Below are 16461 nucleotides of genomic sequence, written 5' to 3'. Positions count from 1 at the left end.
ATGGAATATAATCAAACGTACGAAATGTGTTTAAACAAATGGAACTTTTGACAGTATACGCTCTACGCATGTTTCAATGCCATATATTATATATTATTATATCATATACGGAATATTACACCCATCCCACACATTGCTGGCAAATTTTAAAGGGACATTAAAAAACTCTTAATTAAACTTGAGCCATACAGCTTACACAACTATCTAAACATGTAAATAATTCTTATGTAATATTAAGAATATAATGTAGTATTACTATTGTTCTAGCAATAAGTTGTAGTTGATCTACTGCGGGTCTTTGACGTTAGTTTATTTATTGTTAACATGGGCAACAATTTTTGAAATAAAGAACTATCTATTAAACTAATTGTTTGTCTTTCAACGTCAAAATAAGGATAAAAATCTCGTCAACCGGATGTAATTTAAAATTGAAATTAATTCATAATTCAATAAAAGTCCAAAAAATGGTTTTAACAACTCTTTGCCTACATCCTCCAAACAAACAAATAAGTATGGTTTTCTTTTTCTTGGCATTAAAGCAACTAAGTTGCTCATTATTGTTAAACATACAGTCAAAGAGGTCTATTTGACAGAAGGAAAAGAGCATAAACTAGTGCTAGGAGTAATTCGCTAATTTTGAGAGTGTGTGACGAATTTATCGGTATAGTATAGCTTCATGAAGGCCTGTACTGAAACCAATAACATCACTTACCCAGTAACTTCGTGACAGCCCCCTGTTGGGTAAGCATATGCTGCGCAAGGTCGTAGTGTCTCAGGCCAAATCTCGAGAGTTCCAGGAACCGCTGCTGAGATACTAGTGAGGCTAGAGGATGCCCAGGAGCAACAGAGGAATTCCCGTAGAGTTCCCTCAACGAAGCACTACCCAGAGAAGATGGTAAAGACGACGAGACTCCAGTGGGAGCCGAAACCGAACCGGTAATTGAAGCTGAGGAAGCTGCTGAAAATAAGAATAACAATAGTTAACATAAGAACGTAAGAACGGTTAATTTAAACAATTTTCAAGTAATGCTTAGCAACTTCAGACTACACAACATGTATATAGGTATTTCAAAATGCACTAGTTCCGCAGTTTGTATTTTTGGTATAAAAACTTAAAGGTTTTCGTCTACTCTTTTGCTAGTTTTTTGAGTATCTCGCCGAATTCGCACACAACGCTGAAGTGCACTGTCGATAGTACGAGGGCAGCGCCAAAATTTCCCGGCCTCAATATGAAAGAAACAAAGTAGACTAACAATTTTTTATTGTTTTTTAATATAATCCCCTATAACTTCAATACACTTATTACATCTCTTTATTAACAACTCAATCCCTTTGATTAAAAATATTCTTTTGGTTTGTCTGCAAAATGAGGTAAAACAGACTCTTTTAACTCAACTTCGACGTTAAACCGCGGTCCACGTAAGTCCTTTTTCAAATATCTAAACAAATAATAGTCTCTGGGGGCCATATCAGGACTATAGGGAGGATGATCTATCTGTTGGAACCCACACTCTAAAATAGCAGCTTGTGCAACACCAGCAGTATGGCCATGTACATTATCGTGCAAAAGACGCACGCCTCTGGTCAGTTTTCCTCGACGTTTTACACGGATGCAGTCTCTCAATTTATTTACCTTTGACAGCGGTATTAGTTTCTTTAAAATCTATCAAAAAAATTCCTTCACAATTGCAAAAGATCATTGCCATCACCTTTTTTGTTGACTGGCAGACTCTGAATTTTATTGGAGGTGCTTACCCTTACGACGTCACCCCATTGGTCACACCATAGTTTCATCTCCCGTCACAATAGTTTCTATCACATGCTTCGGTTCCGACGCACAGAGTTCCAAAAAAGACCGCGCACACTCGACACGGCGTTGTTTTTGAATAGCCAAAAGGATTTTAGGAACCCATCTTGCACTAACCTTATGCATACTTAAATGATCATGCAGGATTCGACGAACACTTGTATCAGAAAGCTTAGTCATTTCTGAGATTTCCTTTACCTTTAACGTCGATCACTCAATACCACCTCTTCCACAATCGCAACAATATCTTCCATTATGACCTCCACTGGTCGACCAGTTCTTGAATCATCTTCAAGGGAGTCCTACCCCATTCGAAAACGTTTTGCCCATTCTTGCACTACAGAACACGAAGGATAACTTTGTCCGTACACACCATCCAACCTTTCTTTAATAATTTTAGGTGCTAACCCTTCTTTTGTCAAAAACTTTATGACTGCTCTATACTCAATTTGCGTTATTTGCGACATTTTTTCGGACACGTCTTGTTTATAATGCTGTCCATAAAAAACTGTTTGACGCAAGACATCAACTTTTTTTTCACAGCCTACTAAGATACATATTTAAAAGAAATCAAAGTATTATCGTGATACTGGAGCTGCATGTATATCAGGCCCGGAAATTTTGGCGCTAACCTCGTAACTACCACCAATGCACATTGACCCTATTTAGGCAGCTAAAAGGCTGATTTCACTATTATTTCAATTCTCGCTTTACGGATTCTATTGTGCAGCCATATAGATACAATAACAATATCAAAATATGAGATCTGTTGTGTTGAACTGTGTTAGTTAAAACTGGTTGGTGCCAGTGGATAGATTGGAAGATAATTTCAGCAGGTTTGTTGTGCCTACCTAATTCATCTTTTGGAGCTAGATAAGCAAGGCCCCGACGAGATGTGCTGAAACTTTTCTTCAAATCAGACATTACTTCAGTCTCTACAAAGGGATCAAGTCGGCACTTGTAACACTGGAATAATCGATTTTATCATATGTCTTTCGTTAAAGACGTTTTGGCAGATGATTTTAGTTGCTTTGTTGTTCCTAGCTAAGTAATGTTTTGGAGATTTGTTGGATGCTCACCAAAACTTTTTATTACTCCAGAGACGGGGCTAGATAAGCAAAGCCGTTGTGTGATCCAAAAGTTTTGCCCGAGTCAGACATTACTTGAGTCTCTAAGAATAGGACCATGTGAGTACTTATAATAAAATTAAGTTATTAATTTGTTTTTTTTTGTTACGCACGTTTTGGCAAATAATTTCTGGTTCTTTGTCAGATATTATTTCTTCACCATTAACAATATTAATATTTTAATATGCACCTTGTGGTATATGCAGGGCTCAAGAATTTGAAGTTATGAAATAATACAATATGCAATAAAAAGAATTGTTAAAGTATTTAACGATACCTATTCCTACCTATTTGTGGGAGTCATTTATGGAATATATAAAAAGAGGATTTTTATAGCCAAATGTTCTTACTTGCAAATTGCAAAAACTATTTTCCGTATTTGGACGATTTAATAAAGGTATTTTCCAAGGGTGTGCGAAGAGCTTACTTATCTCTGATTTTAACAGTGAGGTATGAAGAAACTAGATTATCAAGTAACTCCATTGTAACGAGTATTTTCGTCTTCATCCGGAATAGTAATTTGTCATTAGCTTTTTACAAAGGAATGTTTGTGTCACTTTTTATTCACCGACGTGGCTAATTGATATCAATTATCAAGATTTACTGGTTTATAAACTTTAATTCGATGCGAAGTATTTACTTTAAACGCCGTATAAATATTAATTTTAACAAACATTGTGCAAGTTTCTTCTCGATATCAGAAAAACTAAATTAATTAGCATCATTAATTGATTTATTTATTTCGGTTTTCGTTCGATGGAATCTAAAAGCTGCCTGCATTCCCGCAAGCTGGCCTAATTTATACGCCACATTGTGATTCTTTATATGTAACCTTTAATTATTATTTCATTTAATGCGAAATGATTAATGCCGTTTGCCATAAAATTATTGAAATGCAAAAGCGCTCAGGTTTAAACAGGCCATTTAAATATATATAAATTTTTTATTATAGCTGAAAAATTTAACGCAGTAAAAAAAGATTAAAATAATTTAAAGTAATGGACAGCGCTAAACGCTAACACGTTTATTAAATGTTCAAAATTTATCAAGTACCAATTGCCATAAATAAAATAAAACCTTACAATACATCAAATAATAACAATAACAACTAGACTGCAACAGAGGTAGAACATACAACCAATAATCACAAAAAAATACTTTCTAGAAAGACTGATGTAATATAAAGTTTCAAGATCAATCAGAATAGTCTCTGTGGTCGTAATAGTTAAAACCTATTTCTGAACTAGATAGAGCAAAATCGACTTTCGATCGATCGACAGTTAATGGTTAAAAGCGCATGGCGATATCCTCACTACCAACAGAGATATAGGGCGCTTTTCAATTTTCGGCCCTTTTTCAAGGCAAATACAGTGGCGTACTCAGATTTTGTCCGCAGTTCTCCGTTTTCTCATCAATGAATACAACTTTCTTATTTTATACGGCAATCATAGTGGGCAGATAGATTTCTTTGTATCTGTGGTGAACAATGGCGGAACTATAGGGCATTTTTTCTTTATGTATTAGTAGGCCGTGCATAATATATTAAAAAAGACGAAACTGGAACATTAAAAAAATAAGGCCAATTTAAAACAACTCAAGTGAAAAACACGAAACCGTTAACTATTTAATATTTTAGATATTATTTTTAAAATTTAATTTTAATATTTTTGTTTATTTCGAACACGAAATTATAGTTATTTTAACATAATAAACAAAACGCAATAAATATTAGAATACAAAATATTAAAATTTAACCTTTTACATTATCGCAAATGTTTAAATTGGGCCAACATTTTTCGTACTGAATGGCAACTATTCACTAACTCTATGGGATTGATGGAAGCAAACGCTTCTCGAGCGGCTTTCTTCCTTTATCTTCAAATATGAGATCTTCTAATCTCCCCAATAAAAAAAAACATAGAGGAGTTATATCACACGATCTCCATTATCCAAACTCTTCATTTAAAAATTCACTTACAATCAGTGTATTGTGAGCGTGGCAACCATCTTGCTGATATAAATACTCCTTCCAAGAATTAATGGCAAGTTTTCCATCCGTTGTCAGATTTTCATTAAAAAAATAAGCTCCCACAAATCTACCTCGGTAAATTCCTACCCATACATTAAATCCAAAGTGACCTTGCTTATTTTGATACACTACAGCATGAGGATTTTTGTGCTCCAGCGATAAGAATTGTATCTGTTAAATATTCCGGAACAGTCAATTTTTGCTTTATCACTCCAAATACTGTATTTTCCGATAAACCAGTTGCAAAATTATATCCTTTTACCGACATGCCCTTCATGTTCATTGGTAGACATTTCTGGCGCGATATGGCTCGAATTTGTTTTTTTTCAAGTAGTCAAACCTTTAGTTTTTCCAGCATTTGTCGCGTCTGCTAGTGCCTGTGAGGATTTGTTGCATTTTCTAATATTTCTCCAATTATATTCCAATCACGGATTTCCTGTTCTCCATTTAAGTGGTTTTAATTTTGCATTGGCTTTTTGAAACTTCCGTAAATTATTTTTTAACTTCCGAAATATTCGCTTGTCTAGTTGGTGTCGCTCTGGATATGTATTGAAATAAAGTTCATTGGCTACCACCGAATGTCCGTTTGACAAAGTGTAACAGTTTATCATGTCAAAGAATTAAAGCTTTCCTTAACTGACAATCATGCGCAACCTACTAATGCATAAACAAAAAATGCCCTATATTTCCTTCAACAAATCAACAAATCTCTATGGCTGAAAAGGGCTCGCCACACGCATTTGTTTAAGACCGTAGCCACCTATGACTGCCATATAAAATAAGGTGGTATTCATTAATGAGAAAACGGAGAACTGTAGAAACATTTTAAGTTTAACTTTGAATGTTTCTCAAAACTCGAGCCTTGACATGTAAGTCGATTTTGCTCTATCTAGTTCAGAAATAAGTTTTTCTTGTTAATAACACTCCAATTACTAACACCCTGTACAGTGTGCGATATTTTTGGAAAAACCAGAAAATCCACTAATAGTTAACCATTAAATATCAGAGTTACAAACATCAACAAGAAACTATCCAAAATTATCAGACAAAAGTAAAGAATTAGACCGTATACAAACGGGCTCAAAAAGTAGGTTTCTATTTAATATATAATAATAAAATAAAATAAATAAATAACGCCTATGTTTTGTCTTTCAAGAAATTTACATTTCAGAAAACCTAGCAACAAATTTGTATAGATAAGTAAATGGTTTTTAACATTTCATCCATATTTATCTAGATGGAGAGAAGAGGCAAAGCAAGAGGGCTCCATAACGTATTAAACTACGGCATTCTAGGGATCCCATTAGACATGATGGCTAAGACATCAATGAAGTGAACTTGCCAAGCAGCAATAAGTTCAGAGTAAGAATGAAGTCATGGAGTCAGGACCATTGGTACACTGACGGCTCCCAAACGTATGAAGGCGTTGGGGTTCGAATTTAAGGAGAGAACGAAAGGACGGAAGTATCAATGGGTCTTGGCACATATCCCAGTGAATTTCAAGCCGAAGTGCACGTAAGATCTGCTGGAGCATGCTGGAAAGGAAGCAACTTGTGCGGAAAGGAATTAACGTATTTTCGGGAAGTTAGACGGCAATAAAGGCGTTAAAAGCACCTAAGAAGACTATAAGAAATTGCCAAGAGGTCAGGGAAGTGAATACTTGGGACTATACACAATAGACGACTTAATAATTTCGGGTTAATGTAAATTTTTCAAAACATTAATTAACCAAAATTATATTTCCTTCACCTTCTTAGTTTTAATTTTGTTCTTCAATTGAAGGATGCATATTTTTTCTAATAATATAATTCTAGAAATATTTTGTGTAAGAATATTATTTTGATCGATTAACATTATTTTTTCGTCCCCTCTCTGACTTGTACTCCCAAACAATTCTTGCCTCCTGTAGTTTTTCTTCAAGAGTTATTGGATTGCTTTAATCTTTATGTTATACGTTCCACAATCAAATCTTATTGAATAAGAATATTTTTGTGGTTACTTCTCTCTTTAAGATAAAATTGGTAAACCATTTTTGGTTTAAGATGAAAAAAAAATGTCGGTCACTCTAACCTTTATGCATTATAATGGGTGTTTTTTTTCGATGTATAGAACTTTAAGTTGGCATTACTGTTCAAGATGGCTACCGATTTAACAGCTGTCAAGTGATTTATTCTCAGTTTGGTTTAGCAATTCATCATGAATAGACTCACGCCTGAACAACGCTTGCAAATAGTGCAATTTTATTTCGAAAATAATGGTTCCGTGCGGAATACGTATCGCGCACTACGTCCATTTTATCGTCGACAAAATCGTCCATCAGAGCAGTTAATTCGATTAACCATGGAACGTTTTCGCACCACGGTTACTCTTATTGTTAACTCGCATCCCCAGAGACGCCGTAGGGTGCGTACAGAAGACGCTATTGCTGCTGTAGAGCGTAGCATTGGGGAAGACCCGAATGAGTCCATCCGCCATCGAGCACAGGAATTGGATCTGTGTCCATCCACTTTATGGAAGATTTTGCGGAAGGATCTTGGTTTACGTGCTTACAAAATCCAACTCGTGCAAGAATTGAAGCCAAACGATCATCAAGTAAGGCGTGGATTCGTCGAATGGGCCCAAAACAAGATTGCCGTTGTTCCCGATTTTCATAAGCGAATTTTGTTTAGCGATGAAGCACACTTCTGCTAGAATGGCTACGTCGACAAACAAAACTGCCGCATGTGGAGCGAAGCTAATCCTCAAGTGTATGTCGAAACACCGTTACATCCAGAAAAACTGACTGCTTGGTGCGCTTTATGGGCTGGTGGAATCAGTGGTCCGTACTTCTTCAAAAACGATGATGGCCAGAACGTTACAGTTAATGATGATCGGTATAGATATATGATTACTAACTCTTTCATTCCTGAATTGAATAACAACACAAGACGGCGCAACATGTCACACAGCTCGTGTCACAATCGATTTATTGAAAGACACGTTTGGTGACCGCCTAATTTCACGTTTTGGACCTGTGAATTGGCCTCCAAGATCTTGTGATTTAACACCGCTAAACTACTTTCTGTGAGGCTATGTAAAGTCATTGGTCTATGCCGATAAGCCACAGACGCTTGACCATTTGGAAGACAACATTCGCCGGGTTATTGCCGATATATGGCCACAAATGTTGAAAAAAGTCATCGAAAATTGGACGTCCAGGTTGGACTACATCCGCGCCAGCCGTGGCGGTCATATTCCAGAAGTCATATTTAAAATGTAATGCCACAAGATCATCTTTCGGATAAATAAAATTCATGTTAATCGAATAATCCATCGTTGTTTTATTGCAACTTAAAGTTCTAAACATAGAAAAAAAAGCACCCCTTATTTCATATTTATAGTAAAGTTCGCCGTTTTAAAAAAAAATAAGAAGTTTTATCTATCGTATCTAATTTTAATTTCTTTAATCTCCTGAATCTGTTTCAATATTAACTTTTTTATACTAAACTAAACATAGGTGAATAGAATTATTTTGCCTCAGAAATGTACGCTAACGCATTTCTAGTTAGAAAAAGACGAAGAAAATTTCATTGCGGTTCAAGTCCCGATTGAATGTTGTTAAAATAAATCTCTGTTATTTTTATCGTAATAAGACAACGGAGACACACGACAATATTAGTCTTTATTAAGCGGAAATTAATACTTAATATGCCCATCACAAAATTCAAACCAAACTTGCAAATTGATACGCAAGCTGCTAAAAAATCTGGTGTGTAATTTTAAAATGTTATATCATACTGTGTATCGAAATTTATATCACCATCTGCGAATTGTTTAACGAAATCTGATGTAATATCTGGTACATTGTCGGAACACATGTTCTCGCATTAATTTGTAAGTTTTATCCGGGTACCATCTTATCTGGTATACATTAAGCACTTGAAACTGTAACACATTGGGGTTGCCAATAAGAACTCCACACCTGTTTGTTGTCGAATAGCCCTGCCAGGAGCCTCTAACAAGTAGAAAATCAATTGCAAAGGTGAGTTTCGAACAAATCAAGTAATAAACCAGTTCCGGAAAATTCTAATTTGTGTAAGAATATTTTTTGATTTGGTAAAAAAATCATGTGATTGCTTGATAAATGAAGGCCAGGTTAAAACTTCTTTGTTGGTTTACTATAGTACATAATAATAATAGTCTTTATTGAGATATTTTAAATTATTGCACAAGATTTAGACACTTACTAATAAGACATAACTAATATAGTTACATATCTCAAACGACGAAGTCTAGCTTAAGATCTTGATCTCAGGTACTCAATATTAACCGAATATTATGAAACAACAAGCTATAATAATTATAAGAGTCTAACAATTCTTTATCGGTAAAATACTAATTTGTTTAGGACAGACAAATTTATAATTGCAATAAGTGGACTTTAAAATTCAAATTCTAATTTTTTTAAGAATATTTTTTGATTTGGTAAAAAAATCATGTGATTGCTTGATAAATGAAGGTCAGGTTAAAACTTCTTTGTTGTACATAGTACATAACAATAATAATAGTCCTTATTGAAATATTTTAAATTATTGCACAAGGTTTAGACAGTTACTAATAAGACATAACAAATATAGTTACACATCTCAAACGGCGAAGCCTAGCTTAAGAGCTTGATCTCAGGTACTCAATATTAACCGAATATTATGAAATAACAAGTTATAATAATAATAAGAGTCTAAAAATTCTTTATTGGAAAAATACTAATTTTTTTAGGACAGACAATTTTATAATTGCAATAAGTGGACCTTAAATTTCTTCCTAAATAATAGAACTGAGCTTAAATACAACAATTGCAAGTAAAAATTGAAACAGATATTTAATTTTAAACCATTTCATCGCAAATAGTTTTTTCTGATGTACGATCGAACTTTCTCAAAACAAAAACGAATCGGGCACAGCTGTTCTGGATTTTTGTAGTCTGGATTTATCAGCAACGGTTAAGAATGGATAGTATAATAGAAGACCGTATATAACTTTAGAAAGGACACACGCCTCAGAGAGTTTTTTTCGTACTGTAAAATTCAATATATGTTTATTTGCATTGACTATCAATTATTACTCCTAAGTTTTTCCTTCATTTGTAAATTTAAGATCTTCATTTTCCAATTGAATTTTAGTATGATCTCTCAAAAAATTATAGCTTCTAGGGGGAGCAAATAGCATAATTGTTTTTACTATACTGAAAAAGACTTTTAAGATTAGCTTCGACGTTATCATACTTAGCTTAATTAAATGTGTGTAACAGCTGGGTGCCATCAGCACATGAATGAATTTGGGAAAATTTAAGTTCCTTAGACATATCAAATATGCACAAGAGATACAACAGAGGTCCAAGAATTGAACCCTGTGGCACTCCCGAAATAACGTTTCCCAAATCTGATATAGCGATATTAGTCCTAACGAACTGCTGCCTATTATTTAAATACGACTGGAAAAAAGATACAGATCGATCCTTGAAACCAAAGTACTTTAGTTTAACGCACAATAACTTATGGTTCACGCAATCGAAGGCCTTTGAAAAGTCACGTAAGACTAGTATCGTTGAAATATTTTTATCTAAACTTTTAATTATTAGTGCTGACTAGTTGGATAAAATTATATTATGACTAGTTGTATACGAAAGTACTTCCTGATAAACAACCTTCTCCAACACATTGGTCTAAGATCATTGACGCTGGATGGAGAAGCAACCTTCGGAATTGGATAAACTACGGCTGTTTTCAATATGGATGGAAAGTACCCAGTCTCTGAACAAACATTAAGTCGGCAAAAGAAACGGTGATCATCAATCAGATTGTCACCCCAATAACGAATTAGCAATTTGTGAGATTCAATTAAAAAATGTCGGTGCCATCTTATTGGAAGTTACATCTACAAACACCATAACGGATAGCCTTTTATAATTACTTTGTAACCCTATAACCCTGTAAACCTGTCTTGGTCGAATACTTCAGGACCGTGGCCAGTTTTATAATTTTTCCTGTAGAGCCCCCCGTTATTCCTCGGACTTTCGGTTTCAAATGATTTGCAAACCCATAATATTAAATTTTGATTAACTCCTTTTTTTTGTAAATATGACAAATCAAACTTTCGTTTAAAAATATACCACATAATTTTAATATTATGAGATTTGGCGATATGACAACTAATCAACTGGTTCGAGGATGTAACCAAAAAATTGAAGTGTTTAAATGAATCGAATGGAAATCCTATAAATATACTATAATGCATGACATGATAGCTTATTCTTTTGCTGACATCGTTATTAAAACTTTAAACAATAAGACGACAAAAAGGTATTCTTTTGCTACGAGCCTAAATTTATACTTGGCATGATGAGGGTTTATAATTAATTTAAACATTTACGCCGCAACTTGCCCAACCTAACCTTTCTAAAATTTGTCAAAAAACCTGATTAATATCGTCTAATGCAAACTATACAATAGTTTTCAATTTGATGTTTGGGTTTGACTCTTTTCAGTCATCTATTATATGCCGGGAGGCCTATTTGTAACGGGGCCCAATCTTTTGTGTAAAATATATATTGTGAAATCACAATAAATGATTGATACAGCTTTGTATTGATTTATCGATTATAAACATTAAAATGAAAGGAGTTACAGTCGACCTATCGCATTAGAGCTTAGCACAAAGTATCGTAATTGTATAAGGCGATCAGACCAACGCGATTTGCTACATTTATTGTGTTTTACCGGCATAGGGTTTTGTTCGCATATAGTTGAAGTATAATTTTTTAATTGTTTGAAAAAAAAATCTTCTACTCAATGTTGAATGTAAATTACATAGTTAAATAAAAATAAAAGTAGAATAAAACAGGTCAACTCACTCGATTCATTTAACCGGTAACGTATTTAGGCGAGTCCCAAACCACTCAATCAGGAATACGTCGGACCATCACTTCGTCAGATTTTTTCAGCTCGTTGTTAGAGAATGAAATGAAAATAGGTAATGCATCCTTCGGATATTTTCTTACCTTAAATTTTAGTATTTTTATTATTTCGTCCTCAAAATTTGTGTAGAAGAGCAAGGTGAATTTCATATCCAAACACTAAACTATTCTTCAAGTACGTTAATAAAGAATATTTCATAACCTTAAATACAGGAATTGCTAGTAAAAATTGAAACAGGTATTTAGTTTTAGAGATTTCAACTCAAACATTTTTTCTGAAATACGTTCTTTGTTAAGCCATAAACGCTATTCTGAATTTTTTCTAATCTTGTTACTTTCGAAAATCGATGAAATCGAATTTTTCGAAAGTATCTACGCTGGTATAAAAATTCTATATCTCTGTGACGGTAGGTCCTAGGGGACCGTCGTTGGTACAGAAATGATCGGCGTTGAAAAAAAAAAATTTTTTTTGTCTGTCCGTTTTCCGTTCTTCGTACTCGTCTTTTGGTTCTTCCGGAATAACTTTGTAACCGCTTGGGCTACCAAATTGAAATTCACCTCCTTTTTAACGAGATACATCAGCCTATAATAAATGGTCTTGGTCTGACTCGGGCATCTATCTTTTTTTAGCGATTTTCGACTGTTTTTTGGACATTGCTATGAAACACGATAAGTGTCCGAAATTTGAAGCGATCGACTTCATATTTGTTCTATTCTAAAAAAATAAAAAATCGCGGGTGCAAGGCTCCACAAAAAATATGATTTTTCCAAAACCGTTTACGAGACCAAAAACATTCTTGGACCAGAAGACGCAGAAGATACAGCTCCATAAAATTTTATTCTTGACAATTTTTCAAAAATATACAGGGTGCGCCGCAAATTTTTAAAAAAATGAAAAATGGGTTATAACTGAAAGACTATGATTCAGAGGTCATTTTCTTGCAGATATCAAATTCAAATTTAGCAGAGAATTAAAAGTCCGTATCCACATTTAAGCAATAGAAATTCGGTACAATCATATTTTATCAAGTATTTTTTAAAAATTTTTGATTTTTTTTTTTGGTAATAACCGTACACCCAGTCCAATAACATTTATTTTAGGCATTTGTTCGATTGTATACAGGGTTTTTAAATTATAGACACCTAAAAGACTTTGAAAATTGTTCTTTTCCAGAGTAAATTATTAACCGCAAATCAAAAATCATAAAAAATATGGCTAATGGTGTCATAGGCCGCATCAAGAGCTACAACTTTTGTTTTTGGGGTTTTCATCTATCACACAGGGCTGTCAAGGTGCGATGACGTCATTGATTATTACGACGCACTGCATGGTTTCAAAAAAATCTTATTTTCTTGAAAACCATTTACTATTTTAGAAAAATTCTTGGACTAAGAAACGTGGAAGATTCAGGGCTATAACCTCCATTTTCGGAATTTTTTCTAATATGAACAAGGTGTGTCGATTATGGTAAAAAAAAATGTAAAAGACCCTGAAAATTGCCATTGTCGTGGATAAATTATTATCCATAATTGAAAAACATCTTAAAATTTCGTTTAAAGTCTCGAATATTGTGTAGAGACAGAGAGTTTCAAGTTTCGTCGAAGATACAGGGTGCGCGAGATAATATAATTGGAAATCGTTATTGCTTGTACAATTTTTTATATTTATCAAAGTTTGTTGTGAGTTTGAACTTCGGCGATAAGTAGAAAACGCTTTATACAGGGAATATGCACAATAAAATTACATCGATTTTGCGAAATTTCCATAGTAGTCCACAGGAGCACGATAGAAAAACAATGCAAAACAATTGTTTTATAGGTTTTAGAGAGATTTTTTCGCACTATATGTTTATTTGAATGGGGCGTGTTGAGGGATAGGAATATAATTTTTTTTCTCAATTTTTGCTTCATTTGTAAATTTAAGATCTTCATTTTCAAATTGAATTTTAATATGTTCTCGCAAAAAAATTGTAGATTGTATGCTAAAACGCATTTAACATTTTTATTTGTCCGTTAATGAACCATCCATTTGAGCAGCGTTATAAAGTAAAACACTTTTGACTTGTAATTAATATCAATTTTCAATCTACTTTAAAATAAATATAATAGTGTTTTGAATGCCTTTAATGCAAAGTACTTAGGCAGGTTTAATCTTTGAGTTTATGAATATATGAATTAAAATAATATAAAAAATATTATTTTATTTTATTTGAATAAAATGTTTTTTCACATAAAAATTTTGCCTAGATATTTTTCGATTAAGTATGTATCGCCCTAATCGAAAGCACGTAAGAAAAGGATAATCGAGAATCAATGAAGTACATTTTTGCAAAACATCATGGATCCATTCACTGACATATGACCTTCAAATTTTAAGCTGTGCGGTAATATCTCCGAAAACAACCGATTGCTCCCAAAACTGTGCGGTAATATTCCGGAAATATCCGAAGTGGCTCGGATCCGTGGAAAACGAGACTGACGTGGTAAAATGACACTTTCCCCACGCTAGATCTGACTATAATTAGGTATTTTACAGCAGGAAGTAGAAAAAAAATTCATAATCATACCAGAATTGAAAGTAAAAATTGAAACAGTTTTGAGACATTTCAACCTAAATATGTTTTTCTTCTGATATACGACCTTTAAAATTCAATGTAGATGCTTATTTGCATGTAGCGTGTTGATGGATATATAACTATTTTTACATAAATTAGAAATGTGGTCATTATACCTCAGTTGATCATCCATTAGGGCACACGTAAGTTTTTTACGTCATTTGTGAATTTAAGATCTTCATTTTCAAATTGAATTTTTATATGTTCTCGTAGCTTGTATGCTAAAGTACCTTTAACATTTCAGTTAATGAACTATCCATTTGAGCAGCGTTATAAAGTATAAACACTTTTGACTTGTAATTAATAAAACACGCCAATTTGCCGTTTAATTTAAAATGAATACAATAGTGTTTCTTGAATAGCAATGGAGGTTACTAATATGAACCCGCCTCTAATGCAAAGTACATAGGCAGATTCAACAGTTCAGTACATGAATATTTGAATCAAAATAACAATAAATAAAACATTTTTTTTTCTCGCATAAATCTAACAAAATAAGGGAAAATATATTTGAGAAAAATGTTTTTTTCATAGGAAAATTTTGTTTAGACATTTTTGAATTAAAATCGAAAACCCATTAAGCCCCAAATTTTCGCAAGCTTTCGACCACTGTTTCCAAAACGGATGTAAGATAACTGATTATTATATACAGTTTTATAAAAAGTTGCCAATTGAATGAAACATGCGCCAAAATAATCAGCTTGCAAAATCTGCCTATAAGTCATTTTGGAAAGAAAAGAAAGGCAAAGAATTGTTTAAAAGAACTTTAAGCGAAAATATTTCAACCGCGCGTCTTTTACAAAATGGAATTGGCTAAAAAACACTTCTTAAATATCAAAATTATTTTAAAAACGCGAAGCGCACTTTTATTAAAATTTCATTAAATCCAAGTGCCTCGATCCAAGATAAGAGTACCCAAGTCCAGTTTCGAACAATTGTTTTTTTCGTCACTCTAAGGTTTTCGATAATTTCAACAAGAAAACTTTATAATGAGACTGAGGTGTTTTTTGCATTGGCACCTTCAATATTCAATGTCGGCCACGGTTAACGAACAACACGCCAATCGATTAAAAATTCATATTATTTTATCACCTAACCTGTCGGCGATAAAGGCATGGCGTTGGGCAAAACGCTGGGGGCGGTATTTGGCACGGGCAATCCGACGGAATCCATTTTCCAGTTGACGATCGTGGATGATCTGCCGCCCGGAGCAACAGGAACAGAGCAACACCCAGACAACGCCGCGACACTTGAAAAATCGTTTCCGGTGCCCAACGTACTCGTACCGTTCGAAATTAACATCTTATCAACAAAACGGAACCCGATCGTTCATTGAGCGACTTTTTAAACAACCCGATACACGGTGGTTTGTATTTGTACACTACGGAACCGGTGAAGCTCATCGGTCGCAAGCAAGACAGTGAATGACTGCGTAGCTACCTTGCAGGTAAGCGAGCGTTTTTTAACGCTGCTCCGCGTTGGTTGGTGTTCACTCGATAGGCAGGCTTTACCCTCTTTGCGCCTTGCCCACTGGATTTGCTTAGCTTCCACTAGGTATCCACCGGGCACGGCTCAAGTGAGAAGGAAGCACACAAAACGCTAGAGGACGGCGATAATAGATCATTGATAACCGGTACAATATTTTATTGACGTATTGCCCGTGTCTATAACTATTACGCGTAACGGATATGCGTGGCGAGGAGGTGTCCGGACGGGATGCTATTTTTACGTGTTCGTCGGATTTATTTCTTGTTTACGGCTAATACAAACGTTTGTTCATCGGAAAGTTTGGAGTAGCTTAATTATTCACTTACGCAATTTCGAAAGGGGGACTTGTAATTAATTAATTGCGTGGCGCGTGAACTGTTCTCTTTTGTTTGGTCTCCTCTTTATCTTTACCTTTAATTACAACCAGAAAAACTACGCATAAA

At 34.2% G+C, this 16461-nt stretch overlaps 1 protein-coding gene across 4 annotated transcripts in view; it reads right to left on the bottom strand.

The window, feature by feature from the left end:
* LOC132705531 (paired box protein Pax-6-like) overlaps positions 1-16018 on the bottom strand; it is a 64434-nt gene extending 48416 nt beyond the window's left edge. For 2 of the 4 annotated variants that reach the window (XM_060676154.1, XM_060676157.1), the window contains exons 1-2: positions 15628-16018; positions 713-958 (exon numbers count right to left, since the gene is read on the bottom strand). In XM_060676154.1, coding sequence (XP_060532137.1) covers positions 713-958; positions 15628-15832 — 451 coding nt within the window. In that variant the 5' untranslated portion in view covers positions 15833-16018. Of the gene's footprint in view, positions 1-712; positions 959-15622 lie in introns of all 4 variants that reach the window. The other 2 variants (XM_060676155.1, XM_060676158.1) reach the window with 2 other exon arrangements.
* Positions 16019-16461: the final 443 nt, after the last annotated feature.

This window comes from Cylas formicarius, unplaced genomic scaffold, assembly GCF_029955315.1.
Source record: "Cylas formicarius isolate icCylForm1 unplaced genomic scaffold, icCylForm1.1 PGA_scaffold_7__23_contigs__length_41026272, whole genome shotgun sequence".
Classification (NCBI taxonomy): Eukaryota; Metazoa; Arthropoda; class Insecta; order Coleoptera; family Brentidae; genus Cylas; species Cylas formicarius.
This window is presented reverse-complemented; position numbering and strand designations above follow the sequence as displayed.